This window comes from Oryx dammah, unplaced genomic scaffold (assembly GCF_014754425.2).
Source record: "Oryx dammah isolate SB20612 unplaced genomic scaffold, SCBI_Odam_1.1 HiC_scaffold_19, whole genome shotgun sequence".
Classification (NCBI taxonomy): domain Eukaryota; kingdom Metazoa; phylum Chordata; class Mammalia; order Artiodactyla; family Bovidae; genus Oryx; species Oryx dammah.
This window is the reverse complement of record NW_024070203.1, coordinates 70,040,689-70,064,738: the sequence shown is the minus strand read 5'-3', so window position 1 is coordinate 70,064,738 and position 24,050 is coordinate 70,040,689. Positions and strand designations below refer to the sequence as shown.

Below are 24,050 nucleotides of genomic sequence, written 5' to 3'. Positions count from 1 at the left end.
AAACTGTGTTTTGTCAATCTTTTCTAATGGGCAATCCACATGAGACTGAACCTTTAGGGACTCACAAAAAATACTGTAAATTCTAAGAACCTTAGGCAGTTCAGATGTATCGTACATTTTAAGAGGCTTATATAGTTAGTGCTACCCTTGGGTACAATAAGGTACATCTGAAAAATTTGAGTTTTGAACTGAGATTTCAATTTAATATTTTTGACTACTGATAATGTACAGAGTGCTGTGTGAGGCCTGCAGCAGGGGGTGAAAACAAATTCACTAAATGGTGGTAATCCAACTGAGTGAGGACAAGCCAGAAAATAGGGCCAAACAATATGGAAGAAGACCCCAAGTGTAGTATTTAGGTGGTGGGATTTATTTGAGGTTTTCTAAATAAGGAATTTGTGTATATATGTACTTTGCCTTAGTAAAATTAATTTCTAATATGGATTGAGGATCAGAGACAAGTTCAAAGCCAATGGAGCTATTTCTAGATAGTGATTTGAAAACCGTACCAGAGAAGAATAGCACTCAAGGGATAGGCTTCAGGTATTTTCCAGACAATGATATATTCCTTATCAAACACTAAACTGCCAAAGGACCTTTTAAAAAATCTATTTTTCAATTAGAATGCTGGTGGTCCATCTTAAGGTTTTAAAGTATTCTTTATTATCTATTTATATGTCTTCAGGTACTTAAAATTATTTGAAAAAAGATAATTAAGACAAAGCATAATAGGAGCTTGAATTGGGTGGTGGTTCGGTTCAGTTCAGTCCAATTGCTCAGTTCAGTCATGTCCGACTCTTTGCGACCCCATGAATCACAGCACGCCAGGCCTCCCTGTCCATCACCAACTCCTGGAGTTCACCCAAACTCATGTCCATCGAGTCGGTGATGCCATCCAGCCATCTTATCCTCTGTCGTCCCCTTCTCCTCCTGCCCCCAATCTCTCCCAGCATCAGAGTCTTTTCCAGTGAGTCAAGTCTTGGAATGAGGTGGCCAAAGTCTTGGAGTTTCAGCCTCAGCATCAGTCCTGGTAGTAGGTATAAAAAGTAAACAGTGAGTTGATATATTATTAAGTGGTAAAATAATAGCAAGAAACAAGGTTTGTCAACTGTTTAATAAATAACTAGAAACAATGATTCTGGAAGTCAGAAAAAAAAAATCAGATCCATAGATAGAATTTTGTGAATCATGTACTGGGAAAATCACATTAGATAAAACTTTTAGAATTTGAACATAAAGGAGATGGAGGAAAGATGATAGAATAGTGAAGGACAGAGAGGGTTGGGAGAGCCTGGATGCTTCAGCATCCGAGAAGTCAAAGAAGGAGAGTTCAGGACAATTGAACAATGAAAATGGCATCTGACAGAAGACTATTGGAATCGGTTGACTGGTGATGAGATTATTGGAGTAGAAAGTAGAAAGCAGAGGTGGGTGATGAAAAAGGGAAGGCAGTCGATGCAGGTAATATTTCATGGCGTTTGTTAGTAAAGGTAGGAAGTAAGAGGAAGAGTTTAAAGTCATAGGAAAGATTGTACAGAATCAGGGACATGGAGGGGAAGAACTAGGAAGAGATAGAGTTGGAAGATGTAGGCAGCAGAGAAGCTTATGACTATATTATGGTTTGAAAGAAAATGAGATCAAAGCACAAAAACACAGGTGTAAAATGTATCATTGTAGTTCATATAAGAATAAAATGAATTTTCCTCAGAAAGTCCTAATAATATCTGGTATGGTCAATTATTCTGAAGAAAGTAATCTCAAACTCTTTTAAGGTGATCTTTGTTTAGTGTGTTAATTTATTTAAAAATTACTCTAAGGCCCATAACCTTTTATTTCTCTTATGATAAGTACTTCCTATAATGTGAACATAGGGGATATTTTGGAAGTGGGTACTTAGGATAATCATAAATAGAGCCAAGTCTCATGTGATGAATGCTTTTAGACCAATTACTGACATGCTCAATTGAATACTAATATCTCCCATGAAATGGCTTTAATACAAGTAAAATGACAGCTGCAGCACAGTGAAAGGACACATAAAGCTTTGCATTAGCTTGTCTCCAAGGTTACCATCTGTGCTGTTATCAAGTTGTAATGTGTGGGATTTCCCAACCTTCTGCATTTGGGGGGCCAAGTATCAATTGGGTATAAAAACAACTTGGAAGGTAATTGTGCTATTTGGTCTATAGCCATGCTGACCTTAATCACAGAATTGTTCTAGAGAGAGACACCTGTCTCCTGTTAGGGATTTTGTGTGATAATTCCAGAAGTAGATAAAGTATTAGCCTTGTTTGACCTCATTTTGCATATCCAAACAGAAAGATCTTAGTTTAGTTAGTTTCCTTCTAAGCCATGGTTTGGATAAAATTGAGGAGCAAAAGAGACTTGAAGAATGAAATGATTTCCCCTCAGTGTTCCCATAATTATTATTCCCTGTTGTATACAAGTTTCAAAGAAACATAAAAAATCAGTTTAAAAAGTGATTACATTTTAGAAGTCTGGAACCTGTAAATAAAACTCAAAATAAAAAAATGATATATTTATAGTTTAAAAGGGAAAGAGTCACTGCTTTAGTTCAGCATTCTGTAGAATTTTACATTTCTTTATTTCAGACATTTATTTCTTTATTTTTTAAAATACATTTATTATGTTTCTTCTCCGTCTCCGGCACTGTGATAGGCTTTAGGTTTACTAGGTTGTGTTGAGACTTGGTGTTTGTTCTCAAGGAACTTACAATCTAGAGGGAAATATAGACTTATGTAAAGGAAGTATGCAGGTCAGGAAGCAAGTTAGAAATAGACATGGAACAACAGACTGGTTTCAAATAGGAAAAGGAGTACATCAAGGCTGTATATTGTCACCCTGCTTATTTAACTTCTATGCAGAGTACATCATGAGAAACGCTGGGCTGGAGGAAGCACAAGCTGGAATCAAGATTGCCGGAAGAAATATCAATAACCTCAGATATTCAGATGCTGCTGCTGCTGCTGCTAAGTCGCTTCAGTCGTGTCCGACTCTGTGTGACCCCATAGAGGGCAGCCCACCAGGCTTCCCCGTCCCTGGGATTCTCCAGGCAAGAACACTGGAGTGGGTTGCCATTTCCTTCTCCAATGCATGAAAGTTGAAAGTGAAAGTGAAGTCGCTCAGTCATGTCTGACCCTCAGCAACCCTGTAGACTGCAGCTTACCAGGCTCCTCCGTCCATGGGATTTTCCAGGCAAGAGTAGGGGAGTGGGATGCCATTGCCTTCTCTGATATGCAGATGACACCACCCTTATGGCAGAAAATGAAGAGGAACTAAAAAGCCTCTTGATGAAAGTGAAAGTGGTGAGTGAAAAAGTTGGCTTAAAGCTCAACATTCAGAAAACAAAGATCATGGCATCTGGTCCCATCACTTCATGGGAAATAGATGGGGAAACAGTGTCAGACTTTATTTTTTGGAGCTCCAAAATCACTGCAGATGGTGACTGCAGCCATGAAATTAAAGACGCTTACTCCTTGGAAGAAAAGTTATGACCAACCTAGATAGCATATTCAAAGGCAGAGACATTACTTTGCCGACTAAGGTCCGTCTAGTCAAGGCTATGGTTTTTCCTGTGGTCATGTATGGATGTGAGAGTTGGACTGTGAAGAAGGCTGAGGGCCGAAGAATTGATGCTTTTGAACTGTGGTGTTGGAGAAGACTCTTGAGAGTCCCTTGGACTGCAAGGAGATCCAACCAGTCCATTCTGAAGGAGATCAGCCCTGGGATTTCTTTGGAAGGAATGATGCTAAAGCTGAAACTCCAGTACTTTGGCCACCTCATGTGAAGAGTTGACTCATTGGAAAAGACTCTGATGCTGGGAGGGATTGGGGGCAGGAGGAGAAAGGGATGACCGAGGATGAAATGGCTGGATGGCATCACTGACTCGATGGGCGTGAGTCTGAGTGAAACTCCGGGAGTTGGTGATGGACAGGGAGGCCTGGCGTGCTGCAATTCATGGGGTCGCAAAGAGTCGGACACGACTGAGTGAATGAACTGAACTGAAAGGAGGTAAACTGTTGTTTCCAAAAGTTATTGTGGCTTAAGAACACAATCTTATGAGGGAGCTGCACCTAAGGGTTAGGAAAATTTGGAAGAAAGACTATCTATGTTAATCAGATCACTTCAAGTCTTATAAACCATACGAACGACTTTGGGCTTTACTGTGAGGGCAAAGTAGAGTAATTAAAAGGTACTGGGGCAGACATCTGTTATCATCAGTGTCTCCTTACTGTTATCATTATTATCATCATCATCATTTCCATTGTCATGTTTTTAAACTCTTACTATGTGCCAGGCAATATTAAGTCCTTTTATGCATTATTATTTTAATTCTCACCATAATCTTTTGCTAAGAGGACAATTAACACTCCTATTTTAAAAATAAAGAAACAGCCAGAGTGGACTTGTTCCAAAGATCTCAAAAGTAGAATCACCCAGGCTTAGGGATTAATTGGGTGTGTAAAACAGTAGTACTTCTGATTTGAACAATGTATACACTTCAAGAAGTGTATCTATAAAACCTACCACATTTGTTGGTACTCTCAGAAGCAGTACAGTCAGAAAGATTAAGCTTATACTCTGCCTGTAGGAGTGCAAATTGGTATAGCTTCTATAAAAGGCAATTTACCTGTATCTTTCAAAAGTAAAAATATGCATAGAGTTGACCCAGAAACCTTACTTCCAAACCTTACCAGCCACAAACATAACATCTGCATTGTAATCTACATCTATAGATACATAGGTATACACTGCAGAGCTTGTAATTGCAGCATATCAGATGTAAACTGAATCTCCTTCGCTATGAGACAGGCTAATAGAGTAAACCCATTCAGTGAAATGCTTTATAATCCTTAAAGACAATGAGGCATCTCTGTATGTGAATTGATCAGGAAATGCTATGCTATGCTAAGTCACTTCAGTCGTGTCCAACTCTGTGCGACCCCATAGATGGCAGCCCAGCAGGCTTCCCCGTCCCTGGGATTCTCCAGGCAAGAACACTGGAGTGGGTTGCCATTTCCTTCTCCAACGCATGAGAGTGAAAAGTGAAAGTGAAGTCGCTCAGTTGTATCTGACTCTTCGCAACCCCATGGACTGCAGCCTACCAGCCTCCTCCATCCATGGGATTTTCCAGGCAAGAGTACTGGAGTGGGGTGCCATTGCCTACTCCGGATAAGGAAATACATGTGTGAAAAACCAAGGTGCAGAAATGTACATATAATCATGTACATATGTGAAAAAGCAAGGTACAGGAGAAAAATGTGCATATAGGTTACTTGTATATAGTAGATAGGGAGAGAGAGAGAGAGTTTGGTATAGATATAAATCCATAGAATATCCTTTTATCCTTTTAAGGGTAAAGATTGACTTATAGTCTCCTGAAGTCTTGGAGGTCCTGAAATTTTAATAATACAAGTATGAGAATAAAAAAAAGAAGTTAATATTTGAACCATTATTTTTCACTTGTTCAAATCATATTGCTGCCAAGATATTACATTTTTTTCATTAGTTTATTAACATCTGAAGAATACGTGATACTTTTGGACATAAAAGACAATTCCTGACCTTTGCAAACTTATAGTTTATTTAGGCAAATAAAAATAATATGTACATGAAAAGGTTATGTATACCTTTTAATGCTCATTGTATTTTGATTGCTAATTAGATGTAGATGAGTTCAGAAAGAGGGGAGATCAGAGATACCCAAAACTATGAGATAGGAGTTCATGGCATCTGGACTTTGTATTGATCCTTGAAGAATTTGGATACATTGTTAGAGGGGGAAGAAAATGTCAGGCCATGGAGAAGAATCAGAACTTTGTAGTGCAGTCAGGGCTCTGGAATGAGAATTGTAAGGAAACAAGATCAACCAGAGTGGGAATCTATCTAGGTTTGAATATCAGTATTAGTTTGTAGGGGCACCAGAAAGCAAGAAAAGGCCTTTGATTTGATGTAATAATTTTTAAAATGGGCTTCCCTTATAGCTCAGTCAGTAAACAATTTGCCTGCAGTGCAGGAGACCTGGGTTTGATCCTTGGGTTGGCAAGATCCCCTGGAGAAGGAAATGGCAACCCAATCCAGTACTTTTGCCTGGAAAATCTCATGGACAGAGGAGCCTGGAGGGCTGCAGTCCATGGGGTCGCAAAGAGTCAGGCACAACTGAGCAACTAATACTTAATAATAAAAAAGAAGCCCCTCTGTAAAACTCAAAATATTCGAATATCTTCTTGACAATTATTTTGAATCTTTGGCATAAAAATGTTCTTTCCATACTTAATGCCTTTTATTCTTCTCTTTATGCCTATTATTTCTTAAAATGATTTTAGTGGAGTTAGAATATATGTGTACCTCATCACCTGTACATCATTTAAACAAAATCCAATGGTCTCACCCAGTTTGAAATTATCCTATAATGTTTAGTATCACTCAATAGGGTTTGTGGTCAAAAACCCTTAATCATTTTTCTTTCCTATTCCAAGTATTTTTATATGTTTATTATCTTAAGTATAGTGTATGTAAAAACATACTTTTATTATATGGTAGGTTCCTTAAGCCGATATTCATGGAATTTTAACACCTCAAAGATACAAAAGCATCTGTTTATGTACGCACTAGGTTGTGAAAATACTTCTTTTGTTTAAGTCAGATCACTTTACAGAAATTCTATTATGCTTATAACTAAATGGCAAAATAGTTTCAACTAAATGAGCGTATGAAAATACCATATTCCTTTCAGCTGGATTTTGAAGTCTAGAATGTTCAGTTCAGTTCAGTTCAGTTCAGTCGCTCAGTCACGTCTGACTCTTGGCAACCCCATGAACTGCAGCACGTACCTCCCTGTCCATCACCAATTCCTGGAGTTCACCCAAACCCGTGTCCGTTGAGTCGGTGATGCCATCCAACGATCTCATCCTCTGTCATCCCCTTCTCCTCCTGCCTTCAATTTTTTTCAGCATCAGGGTCTTTTCAAATCAGTCAGATCTTCGCATCAGGTGGCCAAAGTATTGGAGTTTCAGCTTCAACATCAGTCCTTCCAATGAACACCCAGGACTGATCTCCTTTAGGATGGACTGGTTGGATCTCCTTGTAGTCCAAGGGACTCTCAAGTGTCTTCTCCAACACCACAGTTTAAAAGCATCAGTTCTTCAGCACTCAGCTTTCTTTATAGTCCAACTCTCACATCCACTCATGACTACTGGAAAAACCATAGCTTTGACTAGATGGACCTTTGTTGACAAAGTAATGTCTCTGCTTTTTAACATCCTGTCTAGGTTGGTCATAACTTTCCTTCCAAGGAGTAAGCATCTTTTAATTTCATGGCTGCAATCACCATCTGCAGTGATTTTGGAGCCCCCCAAAATAAAGTCACCTACTGTTTCCACTGTTTCTCTATCTAAGTGTTGGGACCAGATGCCATGATCTTCGTTTTCTGAATGTTGAGTTTTAAGCCAACTTTTTCGCTCTCCTCTTTCACTTTCATCAAGAGGCTCTTTAGTTCTTCTTTGCTTTCTGCCATAAGTGTGGTGTCATCTGCACATCTGAGGTGATTGATATTTCTCCCGGCAATCTTGATTCCAGTTTGTGCTTCCTCCAGCCCAGCGTTTCTCATGATGTACTCTGCATAGAAGTTAAATAAGCAGGGTGACAATATACAGCCTTGACGTACTCCTTTTCCTATTTGGAACCAGTCTGTTGTTCCATGCCCAGTTCTAACTGTTGCTTCCTGACCTGCATACAGGTTTCTCAAGAGGCAGATCAGGTGGTCTGTTATTCCTGTCTCTTGAAGAATTTTCCACAGGTTATTGTGATCCACACATTCAAAGGCTTTGTCATAGTCAGTAAAGCAGAAATAGATGTTTTTCTGGAACTCTCTTGCTTTTTCGATGATCCAGCGGATGTTGGCAATTTGATCTTTGGTTCCTCTGCCTTTTCTAAAACCAGCTTGAACATCTGGAAGTTAACAGTTCACGTATTGCTGAAGCCTGGCTTGGAGAATTTTGAGCATTACTTTACTAGTGTGTGCTGCTGCTGCTAGGTCGCTTCATTCGTGTCCGACTCTGTGCAACCCCATAGACAGCAGCCCACCAGGCTCCCCCATCCCTGGGATTCTCCAGGCAAGAACACTGGAGTGGGTTGCCATTTCCTTCTCCAATGCATGAAAGTGAAAAGTGAAAGTGAAATCACTCAGTTGTGTCCGACTCTTAGCAACCTCATGGACTGCAGCCTACCAGGCTCCTCCGTCCATGGGATTTTCCAGGCAAGAGTACCAGAGTGGATTGCCATGCCTTCTCCAACTAGCATGTGAGATGAGTGCAATTGTGTGGTAGTTTAAGCATTCTTTGGCATTGCCTAGAATGTTACTCATGAATAAAACTATTAAAATAATTATTTTGGTAAAGTATAATCCCAATAATCCACTGTTTTTTTTACAGGTGTTATTCACATTTTTAATGACTGTGCCAAGTGAGGGGTCTATTATTAAATTCACACACCATTTTCCTCAACATTGTGCTAAAAGTTTATCCTAAAGAGAACAATTGTGCCTGTACTTATAACTTATAAGTCCTGGCTTGGCATTCAGGGAAAGTCAAATTATTCCATATATTTTGAAACATTTATATAACCATGAAGATATATTCTCTTTTCCTTGTGACAAAGGGGCAGAATGTGACTCTTAGTAATGCTAGAATTTTGGCCAAAAGCTATAAATTCATACTTCAGTGTGGAGACTGATATTGGGATTAGTATAAAGATTGTGAATCATCACAGTAAATGGAAAATTTAAACTTCCCTGAAGATCGTAAAGAAATGTTTTTCTGAAAAGGTTGTATTGATAAACAATGAATCATTTAAATGTCATTTAACAGAATAACAAGCCCACTCTCAAGACCTCTGAAAAACTCTGCTTCATAAAAATGTAAACATAAAGGGCTTTTTGTGCGTGGGTTTTTCAACTCAGTAAACTTTATTGAGTGCCTCAAGGTGTATGTCCTTGAAGAAATAAGTCATTTAGTTATAAGATGCAAATAAAAATGAAGGATGACATAAATACCAAAACTACTGTCATAGTAATTATGAATGCATACTAAGTCACTTCAGTCATATCCAACTCTGCGACTCTATGGACTGTAGCCCTCCAGACTCCTCTGTCGGTGGAATTCTCCAGGCAAGAATGCTGGAGTGGGTAGCAATTCCCCTCTCTAGGGGATCTTCCTGATCCAGGGATTGAACCTGGCCTCCTGCTTTGCAGGCAGATTCTTTACCACTATCGCCACCTGGGAAGCCTCAATTATCAATGATCACTATGACTTTTTTGTTCAAATATTTTATTTGTGTGCAGTCTACATTAAAATGGAATTCTCTAGTTTTTTTTTTTTTTTACAAATCCACATTTAATATAAACTTATTGAAACCCAAGTTGTTAGTGCTTACAAGTAAAGTAGATTAAGAAAAGAATGCAGTTTTTAACAATATTGCCAGCACCTTAGGAAATTTTTCTGAACTCTAAGGACTAAAAATAAGACTCTCTCAAAGAAAAATTGAACCAGAGTTCAGCTGGCAAGAACGACTTAAATCAAGACTGTTTGAATAGAGGAGGGGCTTCCCTGGTAGCTTGACGGTAAAGCGTCTGCCTGCTATGCAGGAGACCCAGGTTCGATCCTTGGGTCGGGAAGATCCCCTGGAGAAGGAAATGGCAACCCACTCCCGTATTCTTGCCTGGAGAATCCCATGGATGGAGGAGCCTCGTAGGCTACAGTCCACGGTGTCACAAAGAGTCGGACGTGACTGAGCGACTTCACTTTCTTTCTTGCATTCTTTAAGTAGAGGAGAGAGATGGAGCTCACCTCTGCTGAAACAAAAGGCAGGAAGGTTTTTATGTGCTGTGGGCGAGCTAGTAGAAAAGTAGTGGAGGTGTTGGGGAGGTAGGCCATTGTGATCAGGCATCTTTGTTGATTGGTGTTTATGGAAGTTAGACTTCTGTCCTCCCACTGAGAATGGGGAGTGGAGCAATATCTCCTTTCAGAGTTACATTTCAAAGGGTTGGTTCTTAGGTACTTAAGAAGGGCCTTCCTTGGTTGTAAAACTGGCCAGAGACTGGAAGAAGATTTACATTTCAAAGAGGCAGAGAATGAATTTACATTGGTAGTTTTTCTAAGAAAGTGGAGGTCAGGGACCCATAGTCAAAAAGAAGCATGTCTAAGGTTTAGTCAAGCTGAAGGCTGTAGTGGTTGACTCTTCACTTATGTTAAGTTGGATCACACACACTGATGATATTTGATCTACAAAAGGAACAGTTTTGTTTGACTTGATCTAAGATACTGGATCTAATTTCTTTACATGTTATTTCTTCATTTGGTAGAAGCAAACAACTCTGGAACTGTGGTCTTTTCTCACTCTAAAACAGACTTAAGAATGGTTTTATATGTATTTACATAAATATAGTGTGTGTGTGTATCAAGACAGGTTAAAAACTAAAGTTGGCAAAAATGGAAAAATGGATTGGTGTAAAAAAAGCAGACCTCAAGGCCCAAGGCCTTATATAGTTCTTAAAGACATGTCATAAATTTGCTTCAGAGCTTCCCATAAGTTAAAGCAAGGAAATAAACATAAGTTGCAATGATGCCATGTGTTGTTGAATTGTTGATTTTTTTCAGTCATTAAGTCACGTCCAACTCTTTGAGATCCCATGAACCATACCATGCTAGGCTTCTCTGTCTTTCACTATCTCCCAGAGTTTGCTCAAATTCAGATCCATTGAGTTGGTGATGCTATCTAACCATCTCATCCTCTGCCGTTCCATTCTCCTTTTGCTTTCAACCTTTCCCAGCATCAGGGTCTTTTCCAATGAGTCAGCTCTCTGCATCAGGTAGCCAAAATATTAGAACATCAATTCTTCCAATAAATATTCAGGGTTGATTTCCTTTAGGATTCACTGGTTTAATTTCCTTGCCGTCCAGGGGACTCTCATGAGTCTTCTCCAGCACTACAGTTTGAAAGCATCAATTCTTTGGCACTCAGCTTTCTTTCTGGTCTAACTCTCACATCCATACGTGACTACTGAAAAAAACACGGTGATTTAGTCCCTCAGTTGTGTCCGGCTCTTGTGATCCCATGGACTCTAGTCTGCCAGGTTCCTCTGTCCATAGGGTTCTCCAGGCAAGAATACTGGAGTGGGTTGCCATTTCCTTCTCCAGGGGATCTTCCTGACCCAGGCATCGAACCCAGGTCTCCTGCATTGCAAGCAGATAATTTAACAATTGAGCTGTGAGGAAGCCGGGGGCGGGGGCGGAGAATAGCTTTGACTATACAGACTTTTGTGGGCAAAGTGGTCTCTGCTTTTTAATATGCTATCTAGATTTTTCATAGCTTTCCTTCCAAGAAGCGAGTGTCTTTTAATTGCCTGCAGTCACTGTCTGCAGTGATTTTGGGGACCAAGGTAATAAAATCTGTCACTGCTTCCACTTTTTCCCTCTCTGTTTGCCATGATGGGACTGCATGCCATGATCTTAACTTTTTGAATGTTGAGTTTTAAGCCAGCTTTTTCATTGTCCTTTTCACCCTCCTAAGAGGGTATTTAATTTTGCTTCAATTTCTGTGATTAGTGTTAGCATCTGCATATCTCAGATTGTTGATATTTTCCCCTGCAATCTTAATTCCAGCTTGTGATTCATCCAGTCTGGCATTTCGCATGATGTACTCTGCAAATAAGTTAAGTAAGCAGGATAACAATATACAGCCTTGACATACTCCTTTCCTGATTTGGAACCGGTCTATTGTTCCATGTCTGGTTCCTGTTGCTTCTTTACTTGTATATAGATTTCTCAGGAGACAAGTAAAGTAGTCTGATACTCTCATCTCTTGAAGAATTTTTCACAGTTTGTTTTGATCCACACAGAGATTTTAGCATAGTCAGTGAAGCAGAAGTAGATGTTTTTCTGGAACCCTCTGGCTTTTTCTATGATCCAAAGGATATTGGCAATTTGACCTCCAGTTCCTCTGCCTCTTTGAAACCCACCTTGTACATCTGGGAGTTCTTGATTCAGGTAGTGCTAAAGCCTAGCTTGAAGGATCTTGAGCATCATTTTACTAGCATGTGAAACAAAAGCAATCGTACAGTAGTTTGAACATTCTTTGGCATTTCCCTTCTTAGGGATTAGAATGAAAACTAACTTTGCCAATCCTGTGGCCACTGAGTTTTCCAAGTTTTCTGACATTTTTAGTGCAGCACTTTAGCAGCATTATCCTTTAGGATTTGAAATAGCTCAGCTGGAATTCTATCACCTCTACTAGCTTTGTTTGTAGTGATGCTTCCTAAGGCCCACTTCACTTCACACTACAGAATATCTGGTTCTAGGTGAGTGACCTTGCTATCGTGGTTATCTGTTTCATTAAGACCTTCTAGTATAGTTCCGATGTGTATTCTTGTCACTTCTTCTTTATCTCTTCTGCTTCTGTTAGATCCTTACCATTTCTGTCCTTTATCTTGCCCATCCTTGCATAAAATGTTCCCTTTGTATCTCCAAGTTTCTTGAAGAGATTTCTAGTCTTAACCATTCTCTTGGTTTCCTCTATTTCTCTGTATTATTGACTAGAGATCAAGCAAACCATATTGACAGAAACCAGAAATTTAGAACAGTAGTTTTCCTGCTGTTGAGACCTGACACATTTTTCCACTTAATGCTTACAAGGGCAGTATTTTTGTGCTGACTAATATTTCACTAAACCTAATAGCTGATTTCACAGGCCTAATTTTTGCTTGTTTACTCATTATTTTCTTTAATGATGTCCCTCCATGCACACTCTTGGCAAAACCCCAAAGTATAATTCAGTAAGCATAATTTAGTTATGTATTAAAATAATAACATCCAGATATATTACATTTCTCTAAAGATAGAATTAAGAATTTCTAGAAGGATGAATTGTGTCAGACAGTATTCCATACATTTTCGGGGGAGAGGAGAGGGGCAATAACCAAACCTTTGATAAGACTCAGTGAATATAAATTGTGAGTGTTTGCAGTTACCAGTTTGAGGAGGAGAATGTCAAGTTCTTGTATCCTTAGTAAACATAGTTCAGTTCATTTCAGTTCAGTTGCTCAGTCATGTCCGACTCTTTGCCACCCATATAAGCCCCCATATATTTTAACAATTAACCATGGGCAGGATGTACTTGAAAGCTTCTTGGCATGCAAGATGATTTAGGATATAGACTTTCTAGCTGCTTACTCCACTGGCAGTCAGAATCTCTTACAATTAAAATGTTAGAATTATGGTACTTTCTCTATTCTGCTATAGCTCCTTGTATGCCTTTGAACATACAGAGCAATTTTTAGAGTGTATTTTATTTTATTTTTTATATGATGGTTTCTCTGTTAGACAGTGAACTCTTTCTGAGCAAAGACTGTATTTTATTAATCTTTGTGTCCTTAGTTAAGGCTTGGTAAATAGTAGGGCACAGAAAACATTTTATTGGTTCTATGAATGATTTAAGAAAACTGAGGAAGCTTGATATTTAAAATTATATATAAAATATGTAAAATTACCCATGAACATGGGTCATTTCCACTTCCCCTCTGTCCCATTTTTGCCACTTTGCAGTTCAGTTCAGTCAGTTCAATTGCTCAGTCATGTCTGACTCTTTGCGACCCCATGAGCTGCAGCACACCAGGCCTCCCTGTCCATCACCAACTCCCGGAGTCCACCCAAACCCATGTCCATTGTGTCGGTGATGCCTCCAACTACCTCATCCTCCATCGTCCCCTTCTCCTCCTGCCCTCAATCTTTCCCAGCATCAGGGTCTTTTCAAATGAGTCAGCTCTTCGAATCAGGTGGTCAAAATATTGGAGTTTCAGCTTCAGCATCAGTCCTTCCAATGAACACCCAGGACTGATCTCCTTTAGGATGGACTGGTTGGATCTCCTTGCAGTCCAAGGAACTCTCAAGAGTCTTCTTCAACACCACTGTTCAAAAGCATCAGATCTTTGGCGCTCAGCTTTCTTTATAGTGCAACTCTCACATCCATACATGACCACTGGAAAAACCATAGCCTTGACTAGATGGACCTTTGTTGACAAAGTAATGTCTCTGCTTTTTAATATGCTGTCTAGGTTGGTCATAACTTTCCTTCCAAGGAGTAAGCTTCTTTTAATTTCATGGCTGCAATCACCATACGCAGTGATTTTGGAGCCCCCAAAAATAAAGTCCGACACTATTTCCACTGTTCCCCATCTATTTGCCATGAAGTTATGGGACCAGATGCCATGATCTCCGTTTTCTGAATGTTGAGCTTTAAGCCAACTTTTTCACTCTCCTCTTTCACTTTCATCAAGAGGCTTTTTAGTTCCTCTTCACTTTCTGCCATAAGCGTGGTGTCATCTGCCTATCTGAGGTTATTGATATTTCTCCCGGCAATCTTGATTCCAGCTTGTGCTTCCTCCAGCCCAGCGTTTCTCATGATGTACTCTGCATAGAAGTTAAGTAAGCAGGGTGACAATATACAGCCTTGATGTACTCCTTTTCTTATTTGGAACCAGCCTGTTGTTCCATGTCCAGTTCTAACTATTGCTTCCTGACCTGTATACAGGTTTCTGAAGAGGCAGGTCAGGTGGTCTGGTAATCCCATCTCTTTCAGAATCTTCCACAGTTTATTGTGATCCACACAGTCAAAGGCTTTGGCATACATCATAAAATATTGGGGGTAAAGATCACAGAATCTCAAACATGATGGCTGTTGCTGCTAAGTCACGTCAGTCGTGTCCGACTCTGTGCGACCCCATAGATGGCGGCCCACCAGGCTCCCATCCCTGGGATTTCTCCAGGCAAGAACACTGGAGTGGGTTGCCATTTCCTTCTCCAATGCATGAAAGTGAAAAGTGAAAGGGAAGTTGCTCAGTCCTGTCCAACTCTTCGTGACCCCATGGACTGCAGCCTACCAGTATCCTCCGTCCATGGGATTTCCCAGGCAAGAGTACTGGAGTGGGTTGCCATTGCCTTCTCCAACATGATGGCAGACAGTGCTAATTTTCTCTCAAGGCCCACTCCACCCACCCCACTTGCTTTCTCATAGACACCGTGAGTTGTGACTAAGCAGAGGGTTGTCTAGAATAATGGCTGCATTTTCTAGTTTCCCTTAGACTAGGAATGGTCATGTGACTACATTCCAGCCAATGAAATGCAAGTGGAAATTTCATGTGTAAATCTTGGGTTGCATCCTTCTTTCCCTCTTCCTCTTTTCTGCCAGCTGGACCCAGACACTCTCCCTAGAGTCAGCAGCCAGTTAGAGCATGATGGGGAACCATCTGTTGAGAATGGTGAAACAAAAAAGGAGCCTGCATACCCGGTGTCCATGAAGTTGCCATATCCACCTTGGCCTTCTTAAGACTCAAGATTGGTTTCTATGAGAAAGGGATAAACTCTGTCTATTCTGTCACTTTATTTTTTTTTTTTTTGAAACTTGCAATGAGATTTGATAGTATTAGTATGGGACATATTTTCGTTAGATATCTTTCCAAAAATGTCTTAATAGTGGGCTAGAAGCCCCTCTTCTGTATTCCCATACACTCTGTGGAAATCTTTCTTGCCCTATTTTATTATAATTATCTTTTTTATATTAAATATTTTGATGACAAAGACGATGTTTTATTCATGTGCCATTTGTCTTTATTCCTGAGCTCTACCTAGGATAGCCTAAACATACATAGTGTATGTTCAATGAATGTTTGTCAACAGATTTATGACCTGACCAAATGAAAGAGCCTACTGTAGTACCATGGAGTTAATTGTACCCTAAGAAAATTTTGGTTCAGAATCATAGAACACTGGACACAGTAAATGCTCCAAAAAATGTGTGGAAATGTTTGTTACCTAAAAACATGCTGGTTACCTCCCATGTGTTACTCAGTATAAATTCTTATTTGTTCAGATGTAGTAATGAATGATTTTTTATTAAAACTTTGGATATAACAACAATTTGTCCCAAGGAACTCTTTTTTCAGTATCTGCTATGAGCTAATCAATGTCTTGATCTTTTTTATCACAAGTGTATAAAATTGATTTGGACCACATAATTGATTGACCCTAATGGGAAGAAAGTTCAGTGCCTCTAAAATACAGTCTGTTCCTCTGTATTTTTTGCTTCAGAGAATTGACAGTTTATTAATCTTTCACTCACTTTATTTTCCAGAAAAAGCACTCAGTTTATCATAAACTTGGTTTAATTTTCTTTGGTTTATGAGTGTCTTAACATTTGAACTAGGTACTAAAGATACTGTTTTCTTCCTTTTCTTTCCAGATTTTCTCAAAGTGTGAGTAAATAAGTGGTTTGCGCATCATTGTGGTAGCAAAGCTAAAATTCCTGACGGTCTTGTCTACTTGACCTACTCATTCCCTACTTTGAAACCAAGAGAAGACTGTGCCACAAGACTCCTCCAGAAATTGCTGCAATGTCTGTAACTAATTTATCATGGTAAGTGAATGACTTCCTAACTTTAAATTCAAATATACATATATCATGAAACAATATTTTATAAGTTCTGTGGTCAGAACTCAAAGAGGGAGAGAACTTAAAAATCTGTTTTCAAGAGATTGCTGTCCTATATTAGGGTGAAGGAAGCAACCTGGAATTAAAGGTTTGACACTTTCAGCACCAGGGGATCTGGGGACTCTGGGAAGGGTTCAAGCCTGCCACTGAATTCAAATAACCTCCAGTGCCGTTCTTTCTCTCACACTTAGGGGAAGAGAAGGATGGGACTAAAAGAGGCTTTCAGTGTTCCTCTCTGCTGTCATATTCCCAGACTCAGGTCTCATAAGCTGTAAGGTGGCTCTAAGGGTGGGATAGACATTTTCTCATCAATACTTTCCTTTAGGCCTTCTATTTCAATAGATCTACCCAAACTAAACTAAATAGAACTTAAAAAGAAACTTTTTTTTATAGATTCATATCTCTAAATAGCTAACATTCAGAATAATCTTTGACTTATACTTCATTTAAAAGTTGTTTGTGGTTTTTAAAAAGCATGAAGATATTTTTCTGGCAAATAATCAACAACTTTTATGGCAATGAAAAGCAGTACTAGCATGGATGAATTTGATGGCATTTTATTGAACTCTGGATTTTTTTTCTGTAGATTGAGAGCTGGATAAGTGATACTATACAAATTTACAGTATTCAGTATGTGAATGTCAGAAAAATCTGCTAATCTTTTCTGTTTCCTTAAGAGCCCTTCTCATCCTTGTCTTCAATTTGGCAACATAGATAGCCTCAGATTAAAGATGAGTTTCTGCAGTTTAACTGTGTGCATTTGTTTTTAGTTAAGTAAGCAGTTTCTTTAGGCAGAGCATAGGATCATTTGTTTAGAGTTGTGTTTCTGTAGAGCTTATTTTTATGGATGCCTTAGAATATATTCTGTGATCCCTACTAGGTGCTAAGTATTTCAATTTAAAAAAAAAATTGAAGCTGAAATATATTCTGTAAAAATAAATGAAAAAATATTTCAGGGGTGAATTTTTTCTATAAAATATTTACTTTTATAATCATTAAAATTTAAAAATTAAACAATTTCTGGAAAGCTTGTGAACCCCTTCAAACCCCTAGGAGATATTAAGAACACATGTTTTTAAAACAGTTATACCCTGGTGGCTTCTCTGGTGGTTCAAGGGTTAGGAATACGTGTTGTAATCCAGGTGATACCAGTTTGATCCCTGTTCTGGGAATTTCCCATATGTTGTGGGGCATCCCTTAAGCTGTGTGTCACAACCACTGATCCTGCACTCTAGAACCACTAGCTGCAACTACTGAACCCATATGCCTGGAGCCCATGCTCAGCAGCAAAAGAAGCCACCTCAGTGAGAAGCTCATGCAGAGCTTGAGCTTTCTTACAATTAGAGAAGCCCGCACACAGCAACAAAGACCCAGCAGAGCCGATAAATAAACCCATATTTTTTTAAAAAAAGGAATTATACCACCTGGCAGACATGTGTGTTGGAGTTGAATCCTCAAAACAAAAATTGAATGCCCAAGAAAAAGAGGAGGAGGAAGGGAAGGGGACAGAGGAGGAGGAGAAAGAAGAGGTGTGGAGGCGGGGAGGAGGGGGGAAGGAGATGAGGTTGGGGAAATAGAAGATGAATAAGAAGCAGGAACGAGAGAGGGAGATTAAAACACAGATATAATTATCTTATCGCAAGACAGGCTGTGGTGTGGCCTGCTTCACAGAGCCAGGACGAGACTGACACGGGAGCCTGTCCTTGGTTTGTCCCTCAGTGAGCAGATGCCTTGATGTGACGTAATGTTTTGATTGGGGGGCCATCCAAAACACAATGAACTCCTCACAAACAGACAGATGGTGTCTTGTGGTTCTGGTCCAGTTGTCCAGCACGGCTCTTAGCATTTAGTGGATGTTCTAGAAATGTATGCTGTGTGAATGAATGGGAAAATGCAAAGTAGGTAATTCAATGGCAAGTTAATGTTTTTATTTGAAAAGAGAATTTAAAATTGTGAGGGTATCTTATAGAGTTCATATGTCTGAAATTTGTTAGAATTCTTTCCCTGTTAAAAGTTCAAGTTTTACAGAAATAGTTCTTGGATATTTTCATGTGAAAATACCCTTGATTCTGGCTACAACAGGTGTTCCACGTTAGATTTTATAGTAAACTCTTAACTTGCCTCACCAGTGTCACCCCTTCATACAATTATGTGCAGTTTGGTACTTCCATTCTACCTCTTAGAATTTGGGCTCTTCACATACTGGCAAGAAAGAAGTATGGAAAGGAAATCTAAGATGTGCAAAACAAGTCAATGATTTATTGCACTTATACCCAGTTTATTTATTGATTGATTTCTTATTCTTTTTGGCCATACCCCATGGCACGTGGGATCTCAGTTCCCTAACCAGGAATCAAATCTGCACCTCCGGCCATGGAAAGCACAGACCACCAGGGAAGTCCCTACACCCAGTTTAGAAATCATTAATCTTCTTTTTCACATTAACCTTTGTAAATCATCCATATGTCCCAACATTTCTAATCTATAATTTGGGGAATCAGTTCAGTTCAGTTCAGTTGCTCAGTTGTGTCTGACTGTTTGTGACCCCTTGAATCACAGCACGCCAAGCCTCCCTGTCCATCACCAACTCCCGGAGTTCACTCAGACTCATGTCCATCAGGTCAGTGATGCCATCCAGCCATCTCATCCTCTGTCATCCCCTTCTCCTCCTGACCCCAATCCCTCCCAACATCAAAGTCTTTTCCAATGAGTCAGCTCTTCACATGAGGTGGCCAAAGTATTGGAGTTTCAGCTTGAGCATCATTCCTTCCAAAGAAATCCCAGGGCTGATCTCCTTTAGAATGGACTGGTTGGATCTCCTTGCAGTCCAAGGGACTCTCAAGAGTCTTCTCCAACACCACAGTTCAAAAGCATCAATTCTTTGATGCTCAGCTTTCTTCACAGTCCAACTCTCACATCCATACATGACTACTGGAAAAACCATAGCCTTGACTAGATGGACCTTAGTCGGCAAAGTAATGTCTCTGCTTTTGAATATACTATCTAAGTTGGTCATAACTTTTCTTCCAAGGAGTAAGCGTCTTTTAATTTCATGGCTGCAGTCACCATCTGCAGTGATTTTGGAGCTCCCAAAAATAAAGTCTGACACTTTCCACTGTTTCCCCATCTATTTCCCATGAAGTGATGGGACCGGATGCCATGATCTTCATTTTCTTAATGTTGAGCTTTAAGTCAACCTTTTCACTCTCCTCTTTTACTTTCATCAAGAGGCTTTTTAGTTCCTCTTCACTTTCTGCCATAAGGGTGGTGTCATCTGCATATCTGAGGTTATTGATGTTTCTCCCGGCAATCTTGATTCCAACTTGTGTTTCTTCCAGTCCAGCGTTTCTCATGATGTACTCTGCATAGAAGTTAAGTAAGCAGGGTGACAAAGCCTTGACGTACTCCTTTTCCTATTTGGAACCAGTCTGTTGTTCCATGCCCAGTTCTAACTGTTGCTTCTTGACCTGCATACAGATTTCTCAAGAGGCAGGTCAGGTGGTCTGGTATTCCCATCTCTCTCAGAATCTTCCACCGTTTATTGTGATCCACATAGTCAAAGGCTTTGGCATAGTCAATAAAGCAGAAATAGATGTTTTTTTGGAACTCTCTTGCTTTTTCCATGATCCAGCGGATGTTGGCAATTTGATCTCTGGTTCCTCTGCCTTTTCTAAAACCAGCTTAAACATCAGGAATATTTGAATATATACAGATGCATAGTAACTCATCAATTCTCTATGGAAATTTTTCTCAGCGCTACATTAATTTAGTGAAACAGGGTCTGGCTCTCTGTTTTGAAATCCAGAAACTAAGACGTGAAAATATTGACTGCTATCGGAAAATAAACTGGGTTGCCAGACTACTAATTGAAAATAAGATATGTGTATAACTTTTAAGTGTGCAGACTGCTTGCTTTGGCCTGAGGAGTGCATCCTGTAACTGTTGTAGAAAACTATCTGGGAACCTAAATCAGAAGTTTGGCTGAGGTTGCATCATCACGGAAAGGAGAGTTACACGCTTCCAGTGTTCAAAGGAAACAGAGTTGGTGTGCCTGGTAGGATATGCCCGACACTAAGGGCTGTGTCTGCCAGACACCACCATCTGTTTCCCAGGGCAGCTTCTTCATGGCTAGGAGTTACAGTAACACTGTCAGTGTTCATCACTCTGATTCTTCCGTTCCAGGTCTGCTGGACTGTCCTTGGGTTGACTTTCTCATTAATATTAGCACTGGGCTTATAGCCAAAATTTCCTTCAATCTGTGAAGAGTTTGATCTGCCTACTATGATGTTATGCATACCTGACCATAACCATGTGTTGATTTTAAAATTTAACTCTGAGGATTAATGGGAGAAAGGATGCCTAATTGTGTTTCCTACATGTAACCTAGGATTTAGAAAATACAGGTTAAGATACGTACATCCATGTTTACAACTATCCAAGCAATACTCCTAGCTTTGAAATACAAGTATAAGAAAAATATCTTTTTACATGTTAAAATTGAAATGATTACTTTCTCTAGAAGTTATGTGTGTGACCCTTGAAAAAAAGTAAAATAATTTGACCCTTTCATGCAGAATCTCAAAGAGAAATACAGTCTAGGAAGGTTCCAAGTTTCTGAGAGACTGGAGTGTTGGGGCTTCCCTGGTGACTCAGGCAGTAAAGAATCTGCCTGTAAATACAGGAGACCCAGATTTGATCCCTGGATTGGGAAGATCCCTCGGAGAAGGAAATGGCAACCCACTCCAGTTTTCTTGCTTGGAGAATTCCATGGACAGAGGAGCCTGGCGGGCTATAGGCAGGGGTCTCAAAGAGTCGGACACAACTGAGTGACTAATACTTTCACTTTTATGCAGCATCAAAAAGAGTGGTGGGAATCGATTACAAGTCACACAGGGACATACAGCAGGTGTTTCATGAATCCTCTTCTTGTCTTTAGTAAATAATTACCAGAGGGAGACAGTGATGGAGTAGACACTGGTTGAGACAGAGACAGAGGGATGTACAGAATCAATTGCAGCCATCAGGTGAGAGATGTCAAGCTGTGATCTGAGGGGAAGAATGGTTGCTGGTAGCTGAGATAATTGGCAAGAGGCACGAGGAGGCAGGAAGAATTGAAAAAGGGTCCTGTGTGTGTAGCAAAAGGGGGAAATGGCACAATGCTGAGGGGAGCTTGGAAGGACTTTCAGTGCTTCCTTTTCTGATAATCATCCTGAATTCCTCCTTTCAAAAATATTTTTAAAAGATGTGTATATATATTTATGTGTGTATATATATACATATATAACATATATAAATATTTTATATGTACATATATGTTTCAATCTAAGTAAATATTATCAAGAATGAACATTTACATGGCAATTACTATGTACTAGGCACTTTAAAAAAAAATACCTCGTCCGCATACTCCTCCCAGGAACCATCTTAGGAATGTAATATTGTTATTTACATTTTTACAGATGGAAAAGTGAGGTGCAGAAAGTTAAGTAAATTGCCCAGTATGATACAGTCACTAAGTAGCAAAGTTAGGAAGTGAAAGTGGACAGCCATTTGATGCTCCTAACCACCCAACTACCCATGTAAAACCCAAAACCATCAATGTCAAAACAGTATCCTAGCTCTGTGCTTGTGTCTTCAAGCCAAGTGCCTTAGTTCCCATCTCCAACCAGAATGTTCCCCTTAATTTCTTCTGTAGAGATATCCTGGAGCCTCTCCGGGAAGGAAGGGAGTGTGTGGACCAGGAGCACTAGCAGGCATTAGCAGTAGTTTGGAAGGTAGGATGTGGGGTCAGGGAATAAGCCCCCTAATTTCCAAGGAGTGGTAAGGAGGTTGTTGCTGGCAGAAACTTAGTTGAATTTTCAAAATTCTGTAGAATTAGCTACCTAAACTACTAAATGTAAACCTTAGTTCTATTTGTTATGTTATAGGCTAGAAATTGCCTGGTTTTCAGCAGGAAACAAAAGAAGCACAACAGAAAGATACCAGCCCTTTGCTATAATTTAACTGATGTGGCTCTCTGATTGTCCATCTCATAATGACCCTCCATTACTGAGTCTGATACTTTCTACCCCCCCAGCTCTCTTGCACTCTCAGCTTCCATTATTTTCATGTTGCTGTGCATACATGGGCCAGAAGAGCGATTCCAGTAGTGGCTCGGCTAACTTTGCCAAATGACACCTTTTTTTACCCCAAAGTATGTTTCAGTGTGTAAATGCCTACACATTGGAGTCTTTGTCCCATGTTATCTTAAAGACTTTATGACATCTGGCAGAGGTAAAGGTGATTCAGCTGGAGCCAGGTAGTAGAGGCTAGAGGGCAGTGGATGAAAGTGACAAGCTATATAGGCAGTCAGAATCTGTTAAGCACCTGTTATGTGCCACGTGCTGTGCTCTGAGTTAAACACAGGGAAGTGTTGGTGAAAAGCAATGACTGGTCTTAGAGGAGCTTAGTGTTTGGCCAGGAAAACTAACTGAGGTTGACCTTAGAATAGCACAGGTTCAGGTTTGAGCTGCCCAGTTCAGTCACTCAGTTGTGTCTGACTCTGCGACACCGTGGACTGTAGCACACCAGGCTTCCCTGTCCACCATCAACTCCCAGAGCTTGCTCCAACTCATGTCCATCAAGTCGGTGATGTCACCCAACCATCTCATCCCCTGTTGTCCCCTTCTCCTTCTGCCTTCAATCTTCCCCATCATGAGGGTCTTTTCCAATGAGTCAGTTCTTTGCATCAGGTGGCCAAAGTATTGGAGTTTCAGCTTCAGCATCAGTCCTTCCAGTGAATATTCAGGACTTATTTCCTTTAGGATGGACTGGTTGGATCTCCTTGTAGTCCAAGAGACTCTCAAGAGTCTTCTCCAACACCACAGTTCAAAAGCATCAGTTCTTTGGCACTCAGTTTTTTTTATAGTCCAACTCTCACATCCATACATGACTACTGGAAAAACCATAGCTTTGACTAGACAGACCTTTGTTGGCAAAGTAATGTCTCTGGTTTTTAACATCCTGTCTAGGTTTGTCACAGCTTCTCTTCCAAGGAGTAAGCGTCTTTTAATTTCATGCCTGCAATCACCATCTGCAGTGATTTTGTTTTTTTTTTTTTTTAATTTATTTATTTATTTTTAATTTTTACTTTACAATTCTGTATTGGTTTTGGCATAGATTGACATGAATCCACCACAGGTGTACATGCGTTCCCAAACATGAACCCCCCTCCCACCCCCCTCGGAGCCCAAGAAAATAAAGTCTCTCACTGTTTCCACTGTTTTCCCATCTATTTGCCATGAAGTGATGGGATCACATGCCATGATCTTAGTTTTCTGAATGTTGAGTTTTAAGCCAACTTTTTCACTCTCCTCTTTCACTTTCATCAAGAGGCTCTTTAGTTCCTCTTCACTTTCTGCCATAAGTGTGGTGTCATCTGCACATCTGAGGTTATTGATATTTCTCCTGGCAATCTTGATTCCAGCTTGTGCTTCCTCTAGTCCAGCATT

At 39.9% G+C, this 24,050-nt stretch overlaps 1 protein-coding gene across 2 annotated transcripts in view; it reads left to right on the top strand.

Annotated features, from left to right (window-relative positions):
• OXR1 (oxidation resistance 1) overlaps positions 1 to 24,050 on the top strand; it is a 458,954-nt gene that overhangs the window by 7,077 nt on the left and 427,827 nt on the right. For both annotated transcript variants that reach the window (XM_040262147.1, XM_040262149.1), the window contains exon 2: positions 16,312 to 16,485. In XM_040262147.1, the coding sequence (XP_040118081.1) occupies positions 16,463 to 16,485 (23 nt within the window). In that variant the 5' untranslated portion in view covers positions 16,312 to 16,462. The remainder of the gene's footprint in view (positions 1 to 16,311; positions 16,486 to 24,050) is intronic.